This window comes from Pelobates fuscus, chromosome 6, assembly GCF_036172605.1.
Source record: "Pelobates fuscus isolate aPelFus1 chromosome 6, aPelFus1.pri, whole genome shotgun sequence".
Lineage (NCBI taxonomy): Eukaryota > Metazoa > Chordata > Amphibia > Anura > Pelobatidae > Pelobates > Pelobates fuscus.
In genome coordinates this window covers 100,990,137-101,010,345 of record NC_086322.1, presented here as the reverse complement: position 1 = coordinate 101,010,345, position 20,209 = coordinate 100,990,137, and the positions used below count along the sequence as shown (strand labels likewise).

The 20,209-nt window shown below is 39.4% G+C and overlaps 1 protein-coding gene across 1 annotated transcript in view; it reads left to right on the top strand.

The window, feature by feature from the left end:
* Window positions 1-20,209, top strand: part of LOC134614381 (plasma kallikrein-like) — a 56,442-nt gene that overhangs the window by 16,048 nt on the left and 20,185 nt on the right. Inside the window, exons 5-9 of the mRNA XM_063458091.1 lie at window positions 4,521-4,680; window positions 8,956-9,065; window positions 14,016-14,175; window positions 18,460-18,569; window positions 19,308-19,467. Coding sequence (XP_063314161.1) covers window positions 4,521-4,680; window positions 8,956-9,065; window positions 14,016-14,175; window positions 18,460-18,569; window positions 19,308-19,467 — 700 coding nt within the window. The remainder of the gene's footprint in view (window positions 1-4,520; window positions 4,681-8,955; window positions 9,066-14,015; window positions 14,176-18,459; window positions 18,570-19,307; window positions 19,468-20,209) is intronic.

The window sequence follows — 20,209 nt, the reverse complement described above, 5'->3', positions numbered from 1 at the left end:
TACATATATAGTTGTAAGAACAGATATATCATTATCTATATATTCAATAATATTGAAATCTACACTTCTTCTACACTTAACAAGACACACCATAAATACTGTAACGAAATCCCTGTTTGAACAGACTCAGAGAAACAGCATTTCGTCTAATTATTTGTGTGTATGGCTATTTCGTGCAGTTTCAAAGAACCAAACAAACTAACAAACCACCCAACCTCCCACTGAGGTCGTGTGCAGCTCATTTACCACCCAGACCTTGCGGTTAACCGCAAGGTAATTGATGAAAGGCTTGGTGGTCCGCGTTCGTTTGCCGAACACGTGGCGGTCGCCATTTTAAAGTCGTCGAACGCTCAGTGGTAGATGGGCGTCGATACTCTGTAACTATTTTCGGACACTTATTCAGCCGCACACCGCTGATGTGTACCAAGTTCCCGTTCATACAGCTAATAACTCCCAAACACTTTACCGTTCGGGACTTTCCTACTATACAAGATAGACCGACCCCAGGTAGCTGCAGTTATGGAACTCTTTTCGGATTCAATTTCCCGAACAACCGGTGAACTAAAAACTTTACTTGACGATATTGAAAACGGTGTTTGTGGTATCTGAGCGCTATTTGTCTATATTGTGCGCTCAGATCCAAGCTATCTGGGGGTATGTGGAACATGGAGACTACGTTTGGCGAAATATAAGTTATGGATTTTAATACAGTTTTGTTAAAATATAAAAAGGACATGTTTTTCTCTACCTGGAGATAATTAGGTTCTCTTCAACCACTTAAGTTAATTATCTCCAGGATAGAGAGGAGGGGTTGCACTGTTACTGTGGGTGTGTTTAATAATTGTACTGTAAACTGATTGGTTCTGTATATTTTGTGTACCGTATATACTCGAGTATAAGCCGACCCGAATATAAGCCGAGGCCCCTAATTTTACCCCAAAAAACTGGGAAAACTTATTGACTCGAGTATAAGACTAGGGTGGGAAATGCAGCAGCTACTGGTAAATTTCTAAATGAAATTAGATCCTAAAACAATTATATTAATTGAATATTTATTTACAGTGTGTGTATATAATGAATGCAGCGTGTGTGTATGAGTGCAGCGTGTGTATGAATGCAGCGTGTGTATGAATGCAGTGTGTGTATATGAGTGGAGTGTGTGTATATGAGTGCAGTGTGTGTATATGAGTGCAGTGTGTGTATATGAGTGCAGTGTGTGTATATGAGTGCAGTGTGTGTATGAATGCAGCGTGTGTGTATGAGTGCAGCGTGTGTGTGTGAGTGCAGCGTGTGTGTGTGAGTGCAGCGTGTGTGTGTGAGTGCAGCGTGTATGAATGCAGTGTGTGTGATCAGTGTGTGTGTATGTGTGCAGTGTGTGTATGTGTATGTGTGCAGTGTGTGTATGTGTATGTGTGCAGTGTGTGTATGAGTATGTGTGCAGTGTGTGTGTGTGTGTGTTGCAGAGCCTTTGTGGGGGGTGGGCAATTTTATTATTATTTTTTTTAATTATTTTAATATTTTATTTTATTATTTTTTATTATTTTATTTTATTTAATTATTATTTTTTATTATTTTAATATTTTTTTATTGTTATTTTTTATTATTTTATTTTATTTGTAATATTATTATTTTTTTTATTTATTAATATTTTATTATTTCGATTTTTTTTTTTCGTCCCCCCTCCCTGCTTGATACATGGCAGGGAGGGGGGCTCTCCTTCCCTGGTGGTCCAGTGGCATTGGCAGTTCAGTGGGGGGGGGGGGGGCTGTGGGGGCTGCAGAGAGTTTACTTACCTCTCCTGCAGCTCCTGTCAGCTCTCTTCTCCTCCGCGCCGTCCATTCAGCTCTTCTGTCAGCTCCCACTGTAAGTCTCGCGAGAGCCACTTACACTGGGAGCTGACCGAGGTGCTGAACGGACGGTGCGGAGGAGAAGAGAGCTGACAGGAGCTGCAGGAGAGGTAAGTAAACTCTCTGCAGCCCCCACAGCCCCCCTGTCTGTATTATGGCAATGCAAATGGCCATAATACAGACAGTGACTCGAGTATAAGCCGAGTTGGGGTTTTTCAGCACAAAAAATGTGCTGAAAAACTCGGCTTATACTCGAGTATATACGGTACGTCTTCCACAAGGTCCCCTGTGGGAGTTCCCTTGCTGGGAGACCATCATAAAAGGACTGAGTTTGGCCATCAATAAACCAGATCGTTTTACCCCTTCATGAAGTCTCGACTCATGTTTTGGGGAATTGGGAGCTATAATCACTACTTTGTTATTATTCTGCTGGGAATTCGGGAGAAGCTGCAAGGATCGGTACTACATAGCTAATAGGATCCTTTACAAATACAATACAAGACAAAACAAATACATACAATTAGTACTAATATTATATTGATACATTTCCAGCAATAACATGTGCGGTAGGATTGAAAAGCTTTGAAAAGAAATGGGATGGGACACCACGGCGGGATGGTAAAGAGTCTATCAATATGAATTACAATCTAAACAGAAGCATCAAGAATTTTTATCCAATCATCCCAATTTTTATATCTCGAGATGTTAATACAAAATGTGAAGGCGATGCCTCTTTCCATTTTGCATTGAGATTTACTGATCTCTTTTATTTGTAACCATTTATGTATTGATGTTTTTTTCCAATTTCTGGTGATTTAAACTTTAAATGCCATCAATATATGAATCAGAAGCCATTTCTTTTCTTTTGGCAATTTAGGTAAATTCAGGTATAGCAAGGTTGTCTCAGGGGACCATACACGGGTAATACTCAATAGCTTGGTTATCTTCAAACTATAAGAAATTGGTCTAGGTGAATATTCTTGTTCTTGGGTAGAACATTGGCTTAAGGATAGAGTACAACGAGTTGTCATTAATGGTAAATTTTCAAGCTGGACAAAAGTGGTAAGTGGTGTCCCTCAGGGTTCTGTTTTGGGACCGCTTCTATTTAACATATTTATATATGATCTTGAAATGGGCATTGAAAGCCATTTATCAGTGTTTGAAGATGACGCAAAACTTTGTAAAGTAATAAAATGTGAGCAGGATATTGCCTTGCTGCAGAGGGATTTGGATAGATTGGGGGACTGGGCACTAAAATGGCAGATGCAATTTTACGTAGAGAAATGCAAAGTTATGCACTTTGGGGTTAAGAATGCACAAGCAATTTACACCCTAAATGGTAGTGAACTAGGGATAACCACACACGAGAAGGATTTGGGAATTGTTATAGACAACAAATTAGGCAGCAATATGCAATGTCAATCTGCCGTTGCTGAGGCCAATAAGGTTTTGTCATGTATAAATAGGGGCATAAATTCTCGAGATGAAAATATAATTTTGCCTCTTTATAAATCGCTGGTAAGACCACACCTTGAATATGCTGTGCAATTTTGGGCACCTGTTCTAAAGAAAGATATCATGGCACTAGAAAAAGTGCAGAGACGAGCTACAAAATTGATAAAAGGAATGGAGCATTTTAGTTATGAAGAAAGGTTAAATGTAAATCTCTTTAGTTTGGAAAAACGGCGCCTGAGAGGGGATATGATAACGAATATATTCGGGGCCAGTACAATCCATTATCTGGAAATCTATTCATAAACAGGGCTATACATAGGACACAAGGTCACACATTTAGGCTTGAAGAAAGGAGATTTCATCTAAGGCAAAGAAAAGGATTTTTTACAGTAAGAGCAATAAGGATATGGAATTCTTTGCCCGAAGAGGTGGTTTTGCCAGAGTCTATACAGATGTTTAAACTGCAATTGGATAAATACTTACAAAAACATAACATACAGGGATATAATTTCTAATTAGTGGGGTAATAGCTGCTTGATCCAAGGAGACATCTGACTGCTATTTTTTTGGTCAAGAAGGATTTTTTTCCTAGTTTATTGCAAAATTGGAAGCGCTTCAGACTAGGTTTTTTTCCTTCTTTTGGATCAACAGCAAAACCATATGTGAGGAAGGCTGAACTTGATAGAAGCAAGTCTCTTTTCAGCTATGTAACTATGTAACTATGTGATCTGCAGTAAAATAAAGTTCCACGCTCTCTTAACCAAAGTACAAATCCACCAAAGGTGTATCTCATCCACGCCATATGCGTCACCTCTCCAGCACTTCTGCGCTTCACCATGAGCGAACTTGGCCAGTTTGGTGGGGGTCAGATACCACCTATTCGGTAGTTTAAAATGTGCCTCTTTTATATTCAAGCAGTGAACCGAGTAGTATACAAATTGTAAGGATGCATACCACTCCCTTAACCCCTTAAGGACCAAACTTCTGGAATCAAAGGGAATCATGACATGTCCTTAAGGGGTTAACTCAATCCTGATCTGCAAGCTGGGCTCTTTATTAATCTGATGATGTTTACACATTTCATTTGATTTGCATCCGTATAATAGACTGTAACTACAGAGACTAGTTTAGATAACACCAAAGTCCTCTAAGGATTTCTTATACATATTTAATTTTAAAAAAACAAGTGGATGTTTCATATGTTTTTTTGTGCTTTAGTCTGCAGAAACAAGATGTTTCCTGGAATTGAAATGATGGGAACCAACTATAACATAATCAATGCAACAGATGAAAACCAATGCCAAGAGATGTGCACCAATGACATACACTGTCAGTTCTTTTCATACGTCACACACACATTCCACTCTGTAAAACTGCGGTGAGTAAATTGTATGGTAAGTACTCATTGTAATAATAGAAAATAAACAGTCTCTCTGTGATAAGATACAACATGTATGTTAAACAAGTGGGAAATCAATTCATTGTACAATAGGCCATTGAGTATTCTGTAAATTCACCAGGGAATTGCAAATTTAAGGCCAAAATAACTTACATATAAACATGTGCTAATGTATATTTTTTTCTTACTTTAGAGAATAACCTTGTGGCATTCCCAATGCCAGGTATTGATGAAGGATAGGATTTAACCTTTAGCATGCCATGTTATGGCTTTAGAGGTGGGGTAGTGGCTATAGTGTGGCTATGGTGACTATAGTGGTGGTACAGGGGCTGTAGTGAGGGAATAGGGACAATTGTGGGCTGGATAGTTGCTGTAGTGGGGGGAAAGGGGATGTAGTTGGAAGTAGTGGGAAATAGGGGCTGTAGTAGGCAGATAGTGGTTATAGTGGGTCAGAGGGATTGAAGTGAGAGGATAGCGGCTTTAATGGGAGGACAGGGGCTGTAGAGGTTGGGTAGCAGCTATAATGACTATAGTGAGGTTACATGGGCTGCAGTGAGGGAATAGGAACAACTGTGGGGTGGCTGGTTGATGTAGTTTGGTACATAGGGGATGTAGTGGGGGTAGATAGGGGAAGTAGTGGGGGGACTGGGGCTGTAGTGGGGAGATGGGGCTGTGGTGGTGTGACATGGGCTGTAGTTGAGTAATAGGGCCTATAGTAAAGTTATAGAGGCTATAGCGGGAGTAAATGATCTCTAGTGGGAGGATACTGGCTGAGAGTCTGAAGAAAAAATAAATTTTATTAAGAAAAAAAGTAAACTAATGTTTATTTTCCCCTTCCTAAAGTTTACCTTGGGTCAGAAAGGTAAACAGGATCCCTGGTTGTCCAGTGTGAGATGCAGTATCCTTGTATCTGGCGCTGAGGGATGTATCAGAGCATTGCCTCGGTAACACCCTGATACAGTACAGGTGAGGGAGGCCATGTGTGACCTCTCTATTCGAGTGCTGGCCCTGCAAGGGCCAGCCAGGGAAATCTCTCCAGTCAGCCTTGGCCACAAAGCAGGAGAATGGCCATGCCGACACTTTCCTGACTGACGCTTCGAAGCCGTTACCTTGTGGCAAATCTGCCCATGGTTCCCTGCATTCTGTTTTGTTATTTATTTATTTTAAATGCAGTTGTGGATTAGTTTATGCGGGTTAAATTGTATGTTGCTTTACCCTTTTTAATATTTAGTTTACTTTTCCCTTATATAGAGGATAATGGACTTGAGTAAAAGATAATTAAATATTTATTCTTTGGTGACATTTCCAGATACATGATGGTCCCATTTTAAATCAAATCGGTGCAACAGTAGACAACATAAGAAAACATCCATTTCCTCTGACAATCTGCTTAATAGAAATCTAATGTGTCACTCAGAGATTTTAACAATTTTTGTTATCAGAGAAAGTGTTATCTGCTAGAGATGTGTCCAGAAAGAGGCAGCTTATGTATTCTTAAACTATTTCACAATGTGTCCTCATCAGGGATGTCATGAAATAGCTCATGGATCCTTTAAAAAAATTAGATACACAGTCCTTGCCACGTACTCAGATAAATACACGTAAACTATCACGGACACACACTCTTCCAGAATACACACAGGCACAATGTCTGACATAAATACACAATGTCAGGCAAACACATGGTTGCAAACACATACGTAGTTACACAATGTTATACACACAAACAGATCCCCACTGTCTGATATATATAATGTATCTGATACGCTGTCAGACACACATACACATGACTCATATACATGAACACTGTCAAAAAGAAACACAGGAAATACACAGAAATTGTCTGCAAAAAATATACATAATATAAAATATAAATATTATGTATATATTCATTTGGTTCACAAACCAATTGAAAAGTAACCAATAGAGGAAAAAAAGGAGGAGCAGTAAAAATCAAATGGGAACAGCAAAAAAAGTACCTTAAAGGAAAACTATTAGCTAGGAATACAAACATTGTATAATGCTTTCCTATAAGGTTTTGGGTAACGCTGGATGTCCTCATGCATAGTTTCTCAATAAATGCAATAATTACTATTGCAGGGTCAAACCTATAGAGACACTGCACCAAGACCAATTCAATTAGCTGAAGTGGTCTGGGTGACTATAATGTCCCTTTAAGTTACCACCAGGATACCCTCAGACAGAGAACCCATGTATGTATAGTGAAGGTAACGAGTGATTATGAAACATCTACTAGTTAGTAATAAAACACAATATGTGTCTAATCAAAGTGGTTTATCCTGATAAAAGTCTAGGTACGGACTAAAACTTAGATGTGATTTAACATACACTTGGTAAATAAAGTTACATTTCTTTGATCAACAAGACCCGTGAGTGCCTTTCTTAATGGATATTTATGTTACTTGGCTGAAAGATCACCATGGCAAGTACTATGCAAATGCGAGTGCAGGGCTGTGGACAAGATTCAATAAATAATATATAAATATATGTTTTACTGCTCCTACCTTTTTCCTTCTATTGGTCACTTCTTACTTGATCTGTGAATTAAATCAACATTTAATGGCTACCCCCCCCCCCCCCCCTCCAACCATCAATAATCTTTTTTCATCAATCATAATTTTTTTGGTGCCTTGGGTGGAAATTTGAATCACAAGACAAACAAAAGGATTTGTCCACATAACATTTCAGAATTCAGGATTTAGGATGAATCACTGATCGCCCAAAATTTGGACACATTGCAATTCCTTTAAAGCCGAATGCCCAATTTTGTTAATACACAATATTTAACTTAATTCAAACATTTTTGAATTAGATAAACAAAAGCATAACGTGAGGTAGATTTAGTTGTTAGTTAGAATTGTCCGTGTGAGCAAATTCAGTTTACAGAAAGAATGTTTATTATGTGTTATAGTGCAGTATCATTGGATCTGTTACTAAAATAGAACATAAGAAATTGAAGAGAGATATAACAAGGCAAACCTGGAACAATTTTGGGGAAAAGTGCTAAAAATGACATGAGTTTTTTTTTGTCGCCACGGCAACTGTTATTTAGCTAATTTCCCTCTTAAGTCATACTATTTGTCTTTGATACGTTTTACTATGACCTTTTATTAGAGCATTTGTGAGCCATGGTAAAAGTTTGTCAGAAAAGAAAAGTTAGTGAAAATTAGTGTAGTTAAAAACACAACACATTTTTTAAACGATAATACAGGCCACTTATTATTACTAAGTAAGAAAAAACAAAAATCCAAAATCCAACAAGCTCAACCTTTCCAAAGATCTCTTTTTTGTTCGGTAGAGAAGAAATATTGGGAAACTGTCCTCTTTGACTTTTGATGCAATTTTGTTTTAATGACAGTTGGGGTGCTGTGTGCACTCCCTCCCACCTGTCACCCATCCGCTCAGGGTGACAGGTGGGAGGGAGTGCACACAGCACCCCATCCCATCTGTCACTCTTTGTAGCATGGCCATGTGGAACCCAGGTAGTTGATTGTATAATGCTCTACCCTGGTCTAGCAGAAATAAGCCTGCCTTACTGATACAGGCAGCAGTGGTGGAGTTATATGCCACCAGCACCGACTGTCTGGTAACTGCATATTAAGGAGGGAGCAGGAAGGAATTCCTGATTCCCCAACCACTAGACTCAGAGACTGTGAAGTCTCTGTCCTGCTCGTGTGTGTTTGTGCATGTGTGTGTCTATGTGGGACAGTGTGCATATATCTGTATGTGAGATTATATATTTTTGACTATGTGAGTGTGACTGTGTGTCTGACTGTATGACTGTGTGTATGTGACTGTATGTAACTATGTGAATGAGTGTGTGACTGTGTACGACTGTATCCCTGTGACTATGTGTGGGTTAAGAGGGGATTAGGAGAAACATAGAAGAAGGTTCAAAGGATACACACAAAGGGATGAGTTGGTGTGGATGGGCACAAATACATACCCACCGGAAGAGCTAAGTGACCTAAATACATCTCAGTTTAGTGACTTCTCATCTGGAATGTCACAGTTTTGGTTCTGTTTTCTGCTATACCTTATGCTACATGATACAATTTTTTTTTTACCATACTACCCAATAAATATTTGCAGGAAAACAAACTAGAAAAAACATACACTACCATTAAAACCACTACAAATAAATGTGTGTGTGTGTGTGTGTGTGTGTGTGTATAATAATATTTTGATATGGTTTGCAAGTAATGTTTGTAATGTTGAATGTCTTTTTTACAGACATGTCTGCTATTTCAAATACTCCAGTAAAGGAATGCCAAACAAAATAAGACTTCTCGATAATGTTATATCTGGTTTTTCTCTAAAACATTGTGGAAAATCTAATCTAGGTAAGTGATACAATGTATAAGTGCATTGCAGTAATAAATGATAAGATATAATGTTCAAATTGCTGTGCATTATCCTAAGGGAGCGAGGTCTGTTATGTCAGTAGGATAACTAACCAGTGATGGAGAATTTTCTTCTTTAAATGGTGAATTGAAAAGAAAAAGTTCAAAATTCAGACTAAAATAATCAAACTGTGAAGGATATTTTTTCGACTCATTGGATACATCAGTTTGCTTTTCAAAAAACTGCAATGCAATGTTTAGCAAATCAATCTTCAAAATAGAAAATGCAACCCTTCCTTTTTTCAGACCTTTGCTAAAAACTATCATACATACAAATTAATAAAACCTTTGTAATAAAAAATTATTGAACACACATGCTTTGGAACAAATCACACATTTAAAAACATACCTGTAATTGTGTACAAAAATGTTACACATTATAAAAACTTCTGTAAACATTGTAAAAATGCTGACACATAAACAGATGTTTCGAAAATATATATTTTTAAATATACTCCTTCCTTCACTGGTATGCCGACCAGGCCCGGACTGGCCATTGGGCATACCGGGCAAATGCCCGGTGGGCCGCGATGGCCGTGGGGCCGAGGCCGGAAGGGGAGATCACAGGATCTCCCCTGCCAGCCCCTTCAGGGCCAGCGCTACCCGAGCGCCAGCCCTGCTGTGTGTCTCCATGGGCCGGTGGGGAGATCAAAGATCTCCCTCACCGGCCCAGAGACACTGAGATGCGGCCGCCGGCAGGAGAGTGAGGGAGGGAGGGAGGAAGGAGAGAACACCGGCGGAGCTCTAGCCAACAGCTCCGCCGGGTCCTCTCGCGACACACACACAGCCCCCCCAGACACACACAGCACTCCCAGAAACACACAGCACTCCCAGACACACACACAGCACTCCCAGACACACACACAGCACCCGCAGACACACACAGCACCCCCAGACACACACACAGCACTCCCAGACACACACACCGCACCCCCAGACACACACACCGCACTCCCAGACACACACAGCACTCCCAGACACACACAGCTCCCCCAGACACACACAGCGCACCCCAGACACACACAGCGCACCCCAGACACACACAGCGCACCCCCAGACACACACAGCGCACCCCCAGACACACACACAGCGCACCCCCAGACACACACAGCGCACCCCCAGACACACACACCGCACTCCCAGACACACACACCGTACTCCCAGACACACGGCGCACCCCCAGACACACACACAGCGCACCCCCAGACACACACACACGGCGCACCCCCAGACACACACACAGCGCACCCCCAGACACACACACACAGCGCACCCCCAGACACACACACAGCGCACCCCCAGACACACACAGCGCACCCCCAGACACACACAGCGCACCCCCAGACACACACTCAGCACTCCCAGACACACACAGCACTCCCAGACACACACACAGCACTCCCAGACACACACAGCACTCCCAGACACACACAGCGCACTCCCAGACACACACAGCGCACACCCAGACACACACAGCGCACTCCCAGACACACACACAGCACTCCCAGACACACACACAGCGCACCCCCAGACACACACAGCGCACCCCCAGACACACACAGCGCAGCCCCAGACACACACAGCACCCTCAGACACACAGCAAACAGCACCCTCAGACAGACAGCATCCTCGCTCACACACAGCACACTCCCACACATATACAGCACACACACACACATATATATATATATATATATATATATACATGGAGAAACCAGAGACAATTTAAAAGCAAACACAGCGCAAGCATGTTATTAAATTTGCTTGCGCTGTGCAGAACAAATTCAGGGCCTTTTTCTAATGCCAGAGCTCTTCAGCGGGCTCTGCGCATTGAACTAACATGCTCACTTTGAGAGGTGGCGTGCTTGTCATTAGTGATGACAAAACACACCCTCTCTGGCCCCGCCCCCTTCTTAGGGGGCCGCTCTGATTGAAAAATGCCCGGGCCTAATTTTTTTCCTAGTCCGGCCCTGATGCCGACAATTAACAGGAGAGAACAGGAGTACTCTTAAGCATGCCCGGTAGTTACTATTATATCCCTTTATAGGAATGGAGTCACAATTCCCATGCAGGACCAATAGTCAAGGGATAGTGGGAACCCTCTGTAAAGCTGGCAACATATTTGGAGAGGAAGTGTGTGACAGATTCTGTCATGGCCCCAGGGTTGCAGGATAGAGCTTCCACTTGCTCGGGTGGGAATTTTAAAAGGAGCCTTTATTGTTTCAGAATATTAAAATTCTATGGACAAAATGGAGCTGAGCATTTGTTTGTTTTGGTGGGGTTGATGGTTGTTTTCAGAAAGAAAAACTAGGAATTATGGAAAGAAGACATGATGGGGGAATGTATGTACTTTTTAAATACCCCATTGCATGCAAATGACCCTCTGTGGTCACCTCTGCACATCTCTGCATAAACACCTCTGCACAGCTGCAATGGAGTCAATTCTTGTCCCCAGTACCATGTGTCATCTAGTGTCTGTGGGGAGTGATAATCACTGAAGTGCAAGTGCTTGAATTAGAAAGCTACAACGGAGGTACTGAGTTGAGCTCCGCTACAAATTGATTACTAATATAACAGCTTCTAAAGTTATTAATTGATTTAGGAACTATGATCTGTTAATGTGAACCAAACTGCATATTGTTTTTTAACGTGAGCTTTTCAGGACAGGTTCATTCAAAAAACAAAAGTATAGAAACTAACAAAATATTTTTTCTCAAATCCAGAATTCTGGGCAATAACTACATGAGTACTGTACTGTCTACCAGTCTGTCTAACCAACTCTTGGCATCCTTCCTCCCTACACGGTCGCCATCAGGGGAAAACAACCGTGACGGTTGTCACGGACCCGGCGGTCCTGGGGGGGTCTGTTCGGGCCCCAAATTCCCCAACTGTAGCTGCGGAACCAACGCCGGTGCAGCTACAGATGCACACTGATGGGGCCCATTGGATGGTCCATGCACTTAGGGCCTCCTGATGGGCATATATCTTCAGGGGCTTGGTCATCACTAAACTGGTTCATGGATTGCAGGATAAAACTTACCAGGAAAGGTTAAAGGATCTTAACATGTATAGCATGGAGGAAAGACGAGACAGGGGGGATATGATAGAAACATTTAAATACATAAAGGGAATCAACACAGTAAAGGAGGAGACTATATTTAAAAGAAGAAAAACTACCACAACAAGAGGACATAATCTTAAATTAGAGGGACAAAGGTTTAAAAATAATATCAGGAAGTATTACTTTACTGAGAGGGTAGTGGATGCATGGAATAGCCTTCCAGCTGAAGTGGTAGAGGTTAACACAGTAAAGGAGTTTAAGCATGCGTGGGATAGGCATAAGGCTATCCTAACTATAAGATAAGGCCAGGGACTAATGAAAGTATTTAGAAAACTGGGCAGACTAGATGGGCCGAATGGTTCTTATCTGCCGTCACATTCTATGTTTCTATGTTTCTATCACTGCGGACGTGTAATAGCGTGACTGGGCCCCTTTAAAAATGTCAGCTGCAAGTACTGCTGGGAGGAAGTGACAGATGGTCACTTTCTTCCAGTTTACTCCAAGCGGGGGGAGGAGGGAAGAGCCATCTACCAGACTGACTCCCATCTGCCCCAGCCACCCTCCTGCACCAAAAATGTAAGAAACAGGGTGGCTGAAAAATGAGCTGCGTGTGTGTGTGTGTCTGTATGTCTGTCAGTATGAATGTGAGTGTATGTATGTCTGTCAGTATGTATGTGTGAATCTGTATGTATGTATGTATGTCAGTATGTACATGTGTGTCTGTTTGTCAGTTTATATCTGTGTGTCTGTATGTCTGTCTGTATGGCAGTATATATGTGTGTGTCTGGATGTCTGTCTGTATGTGTGTGTCTGTATGTCTCTCTGTATGTCACTATGTTTGTGTGTCTGTATATATGTCAGTATGTATGTGTGTGTGTCTGTATGTGTGTTTGTGTTTGTATGTCAGTATGTGTGTGTGTCAGTATGTATGTGTTTATCAGTATGTGTTTCAGGAATGTCTGTGTGTATCTGTGTGTCCATGTGTGTGTATATCTGTGTGTCAGTGCGTGTATTCTGTGTCAATGTGTATGAGTGTCTGCATTTGGGTGTGTCAGTGTGGGTATATGTGTGTGTAACTATGTGTCATTGTGTATGTATCTGTGTATCATTGTGTGTCTGTATTTGCATATGTCTGTGTTTCTATATGTATAAATGTGTGTGTGGAAGTGTATACACTGCACACATATGCATGTCTACATTCAAACACCAACATCCACAGACATACTCCATACAAAAAACATGCTTACATTCAAACACAAATTGTGTGTTTATACATATACATGCATACACACACACATACATACATATATACATATATATTAATACACAAACACACACACACATATATATATATATATATATATATATACACACACACACACACTGCATCCACTACATACACATGCACTGCAACCACTCCACAAACACACCCTATATCCACTTTACACACACCGCATCTTTTGGGGCGGGTTTGGAGGTGGGCCCTGAGGGCGGGCCCTGATGATTGCGGCCATGTCACTACACATGAATATTGAGTACTTAATTTGTTTGTCACTGTGAAGAATTCACAGGAAGAAGTCTGTTTAAATAATCTAAATAGTTTGTTTAAATAATCCAAATAGTGAAATGTGATGGCATACCTTGATATATCTAATTCTGAAAAACTTGAAGCCTCCAGAGCCAGTACTCAATAAGTGAGCGCAGAGAGTGGTAGATCTGGATAATGGTCATTTGGGACTTGGAGTGACATTCTTTATACTGTAGATGTGTTTTCTAAATAATCCTACTACAATAATCGTGCCCTTTACTTCTATATTTCTATTTTTTAGGTTGCAAAAGAGATTTGTTTCAGAGTGCTGAGTTTTCTGCGGAAAACCTGATAAGTGTTATTGCTCCAGATGTACACATCTGTCAGAAGATATGTACATTCTACCCAAACTGCTTATTTTTTACATTTCTGAAAAAAGAGTGGAGAACCCCGTCACAGAGGTCAGTAATTAATAGTTCACATGAAATGTTTGACTTATCTAAATTTAAATATCTTACAATGGCACTTATTCTTAAAAAAAATGTGGATTAAAAAAAACATGGAGTTGACGTCTTGACACTTAGACTTTCAAAGTCTTTAAAAGTCAGACTTTTCAAAGTTCCTTCAAAGTCCCCTTAACTTTTTGCTGCAGTAAGTCTAAAGGGACACTGTGAACATTGTAATTGATTTACCTCATTGAAGTTATTAGAATGTCTTGTGCTATATTAAATAGAAAGGTTTTAATGTTAAGTGAGAGAACCCAGTAGCCCATCCCCTCTGTGCTGATAGGGCTAATGAAGAAATATTAGTCTGAGCAACAGTTGGTGATTGTGATTGGCTGAGTGTGTCAGCTGACCTCTTTCAGCCTATTGTTGGTATGAATTGGTATGGCTAGACGAAAATATGTAATCTCTGCATTAGGTATACTTCCAGTAGGGGCTGGGATGTGGGTGGCCAGGAACTGCTCAAAAATAGTTTAACACTTAATGGAGGCACAGCACCAGCAGACTTCAGGCACTCTTACCAATTTAATGAGATAAAATAATTATAGTGCCCACAGTGTCCCTTACACTTTTGTAAGTCGCTTCAGCCAAAATTAATTTTTATTTGTGGTGCACATGTCTACTCTTTGACGAAGAACTAGAATAGACTTGCATATAAAGAACTGATTGACAGAATGGACCAGAAGAACTCTCCTAAACATGGTTTTCCTGCGTAGCTTTACAGCAACTATGCTGTGTGTGGTGTAGTTGCTGTAATTATTTTTCTGGTGAACACATCCCATTCTTTGTCAGAGAAATATAGGAAAAGAGTGACAGACGTCACTACATTTACACTTTGATTTGCTGGCAATAACAACAGCTTGTTGGAATCATAGGAAGTTGTGGGAAGGCTGATGTGCTTTCCAAGAGGGAGCAATCACATAGGATGTAGGATAAGAAGAGCAGTATGGTGGCTATTAGAGTGGAGGCGTAGTTATATATTCTATTAATTATATTCAAAAGAGGATGGCACTTGCAAGCTGGTACAACATGTTCTAGACAGCCAAACCACAACTACTTTTTATAGTAAAAGACAGGCACATGATATGATAAGTCTTTTCAACACACAAATAAAATTCCCTGCACAATACAGGCCACAAGTACCAGGCTATTTCATATAAATATGTATTTTATTAATTACTAAAGAAATTGAATATATAATCATGTTAATGACAATTTTTATATATTTTGGTGGGAAAATAATTTCTTCAAAACTGAATTTGCTACGACAAGGTTAATTGCAATACATATTTTTTTTTACAGAAATATAAAGCATTTCTTAGGTGCTTCAAAGGCCTTAATTTAGATTGAAAAAAGTCAATATGTAAAAAACCAATATGTAAAATTTTTCAGAATTATGGCTTCTATTCCAATTCAATTATTATGTTGTAATTTAAAGTTCAACCTTTAAATTAAAAACTTGAAAAAAAGACAAAAATGTTATAGAGAAGAGGAATTCAAAATATGTTGTCTATGTTATTCTGAAGAATAACAAAGTATTACGTTTTACCCAGCAAGACAATGCATTTCAACCATATAACTACATTTTACATCACAAAATTGTTTCTTCCAGCTGTGCGAAAGTCATTTGGAATCTTGACGCACACTACTGTGAAAACAGGCAGCTTCACCTTTACCTTCTGAGAAGAATACAGAGAGAAACTTTCTATCTCAAGAAACAGTTTGGCACACTGAAGGACAGGGAGAGACTTATAGGGAAAATATAAAGAGACACAAAATTAGACAAAAAGAGAAACACGAACAAAAGCACACAAAGTCAATATACAAAGCCAACATAAACAGACAGTTTGAACTGTATTAATAAGATTTATATTTCGAAAAGATTGTGATGTGATTAAAACATGGAGTTCTAAGCATTGCCCCATTTAGATATATTTTATAGAACGCATTGTTTCATTTTAGTTGAGATCAAAAGAGGTAAATACATATGCCATACAAATAACAGAAAATGCAGGAATCTGGATATGTTCAAATCAGAAAATCCCCAAAAGGTTACAATTAAATTAATCATGTTTTGGAGTTTAGAGCATTAAGAGCTTTCATATTTATCATTGTGTGGTGGTAATGCAATTTGAATGTGTTCCTCTGATCTTACTTTTAATTTGTCAAAGCAAAATTGCTCAGTTGGAAATGTGAATCTGCTCTAATGGAATAGAAGCTTTAGTCAACCATATGAAAGGAAGGCTTCATTTATAAACATAAGGTTGGACAGATTAATTCAGGAACGCTTGAAGAAAGGTAGCATATACAACAATGTGATATGGACCTTTTCTCAGAAAGCTTCAGTACAACACTTGAGAATTGGCTCTCTACAGGAAAATCATTCCTATATGGGGGTGGGGAGATTAATAAGGTGTTCCAGGTGACAACTCATCAAAATTATTCTGTGTGTACAGAATGATACTGTGTATACTGCAATATTAACTTTTTTTTTTATTTTAACTATCATTGACACCCAGCAAATGGTTAAATTCTAAAGCTGAAATGGGTATTCCAGTTAAAATTCCACACTGTTAAATAATGTTTAATGTTGCATATAGATAATGCATCAAAATATTGTCAAAAATGGAATAAAAAATAAACATCTGTTGAAAGTGTGCTTACACATGCCTACGGAAACGGGCAACCGCTTCCACACCGCGATATGATGCTTTAATTCAGAGCTTCTCGTTCTGGTCTGTGGGGACTGACTTATTCCAAAATCTCCTGTCCAGCATTGAATAAAAGGGTTAGTATTTTATCCATAAAGAGCAGTTCCAATTATCTCATGACTTGCTTAATAAACCAGTATACTGTGGCTGCTATAAAATGTATACCCAACTGCGTTCACTGTTTGGCTTGCTTCATTATCATGGGAGCTGTGAACATAGGAGGAGAGAGGGAGAGTCTTCCTTATTGTCCATGTGGTATGCATACACTGCACACGCAAAATGGACAAAATGGAGAAACCTGGAGATGTCCTGCAGGGAGCATAGGGCAATAGGTTTAGGGTCAGCTAAAGGTCAAGGGTTAGTTAAGCTAGACGGGTTAGCTGGCTAAATCCAGTTTGCAGCAGGTTAAATAAGGATATTCTCATTGGCTGTTTTTTGTCAGGTTTAGGTTGCGCAGAGGCGGGAAAATGGTAGGCACTGATTGGTCAGGATTGAAGCAAGTTTGAATTGCGCGGGCTTCACGCTCTGAGTTAGTTACAGAACAAGAGGGAGAAGTTTTGAGCTTCCCACCCACCCATCCCTTTTATTTAGTTTTAGTGTATTATGCTGGGGAATTATATGGGTAAGGTCACGTCAAATACGAGGTGGATTGAGACTTAAGGTTTAAGCAATCTGGCTGGTTTGTTAAGTTTAATTTTGGTAAAATGGTTATGGAATTAATTTTAAAGTGTTTTGTAATGCCTCTAATTACCCTCAATAACGTTACGTCCTTTCCATCCAATGTTAAATAGTGATGGTTCTTATTTATTATTTATATGGTATTTGTTTTGTTTATTGATATGGTATTTGGTTTTGTTTATTTACAAATATGACCATCTATAAGACACTAACATGGGCAGTACAAAACAAAGGGTTCGCGACTGCCTGACTGGCAGCCTTGTTGGGCTGTTTTAAAGCTATAGCATCCTTTCAATACTGAGTGTGCTCAGATGCACTAATCCTAATTTAAGGCATTTATCCAGTGGAAACATTTTCTTTTTTTACCTTGCTCTCTTGCAACTTCTCCAAGTTAATTACAAAGACTCTCCAATTTAACATCACATGCTATGACATTTATTACACACACTGGAAATGGGATGACGGATCGGTGACATATTGGTTGTGATGATTTTCACGTTCCTCTAAACTAGATCACTATGAACAGGAATGTGAGAAGTACAAAGTCATTGCACCATGAGTGATACTAAAATATACATTTGGTCATTTATGCACCATGAGTTTAGTGCAATTCACTTGTAACGGTGTCAACCAAATGTCACCTGGAACGTGTGATATTATTTATAGGGAATGGAGAAATATGAAAAGGCTGTATGAGCTGAATGTTAAATCTTTCGTTAATTGAAGTTTATTTAGACTATTTTTACATGTGAAACATTACTTTATTCAGTGGTAAATTAGATTGCAACGAGCATTCCTCAATACAGTCGTATTCTAGAGTGCATATAATAACATGCTGCTTTTTTTCTTGTAGGAACTTGTGCTATTTAAAGACATCAAAAACTGGATTGCCAAATGACGTTACAGTGATAGAAGATGCCATATCTGGTTTTAGCCTTTTAACTTGTAAAACTAGCCCCACAGGTAAAATAGTGCAATTATATGCAATTAGTCACATAAAACTTCACTTTTAAGATCACTTGTTCTATTTTTTTTTAATGCATATTGATATGAATGATGTTATCTTGTGAGTATATTGTTTGTGTAGTCGTTTTGATCCCTGATTATATGTGAATTCAAGAAATGTAGTCAAATGATTTCAAGCAATGAAGCAATTCACATCATATATTATGTAAAATATAATGTTAATGTGTGTAGTACAAACGGCTGTCTATGAAAGATACCTCTAGATTGGTCCTCAGTCTAATTTGGTTTAGGATTTCCACTATTAAATCACTTTAGATTTGTTTGAATATTGTTTGACAAATTATTTTACAAACAAAATTTGTAAAAAATATATATTTTAACTCCATCAGTGAGGGAATAAAAACGGACGTGAGCTATGAGATGAGAGTAGGAATAAAATGAGCTAAGACAGACCGACTGTTACTACATTAATAGAAACTCGTGGGCTGCATGCTGCAGACAGAGTCTGCTATGCTAAAGTGTTGCTTTCTGCTTATAGAACTTTGTTGAATGCTTTGATTTAGTAATAGGACCCTTAGAAACCTTCTCTCTTTAAAATTCTATCTGTAGATACTTTATATTTCTGTTGCTTTTTCTCTACCTACTGTATGTTCATATGCAAAATGATATGTAAGTTCCAGTTAGTTTGATAGTGAATTTATTTGAAATCAATTTTTTATTTTTTTTATTTCATAGTGTGCCCGTTACAGACTTTCAATGATATGGACTTTCTTGGAACTGATTTATTAGTACAGGAGGTTGATGGAGAGAATGAGTGTCAACAACTTTGCTCAAAAACTACACAATGCCAGTTTTTTACCTATAAACCAGTTCAATCTTCCTGCACTGAAAACAAGTGAGTGTCCAGTATAATGGCAAGATTTATATTTAGGATCGAGCGGGCAAGTGGTGGGGCGAGAGGAAAGGAGAAGCACAGCCACCTCTTTTTCAGTAGCCAGGGAAAAAAAAGTCTGAAGGGTAGGAAAGGCATGATCTATGTGTGGTTTAAAAAGAGAACGGCACGGTGGGGAGAATTCTTTCCTTAGCTGTTGAATCTTGTCAGTAAACTAAAATGCAAAGCTATCGGCTGTAAGGCTAGTTTGGGGGGTGGCCACAGCAGGGCGAAGAAGAGAATCAAAGATGTCAAATAGATGCCTGAGATTGCAGGAGCATGAACTAATGAGAGAGGAAAAGTATGAATGTTTGACGAGGGCAAGGGCTGCACTGTGTGAACACAATATGAATCTATAATGGAGATAGTCTGCCTGGGTGCGAGACTTCCTCCAGGAGCATTCAGCACAACAGGAGCATCTTTGCAGGTAGCGTGTTGATGTAGTATGCCACAATTGGGGGCGTGCCCTCCTCGATGTGCATGTTTTCATATAATTTACATGTATAGTCATGGAAAAATTAAAGTAGCTTCTCTGTGATTACTATGGTTTTACATATCAGGACATAATAGCAATCATCTGTTCCTTAGCAGGTTTTGAAATTAGGTAAACACCACCTCAGATAGATAACAACATATGACATTACACTGTGTCATGATTTATTTAATAAATATAAAGCCAAAATGGAGAAGTCATGTGTGAAAAACT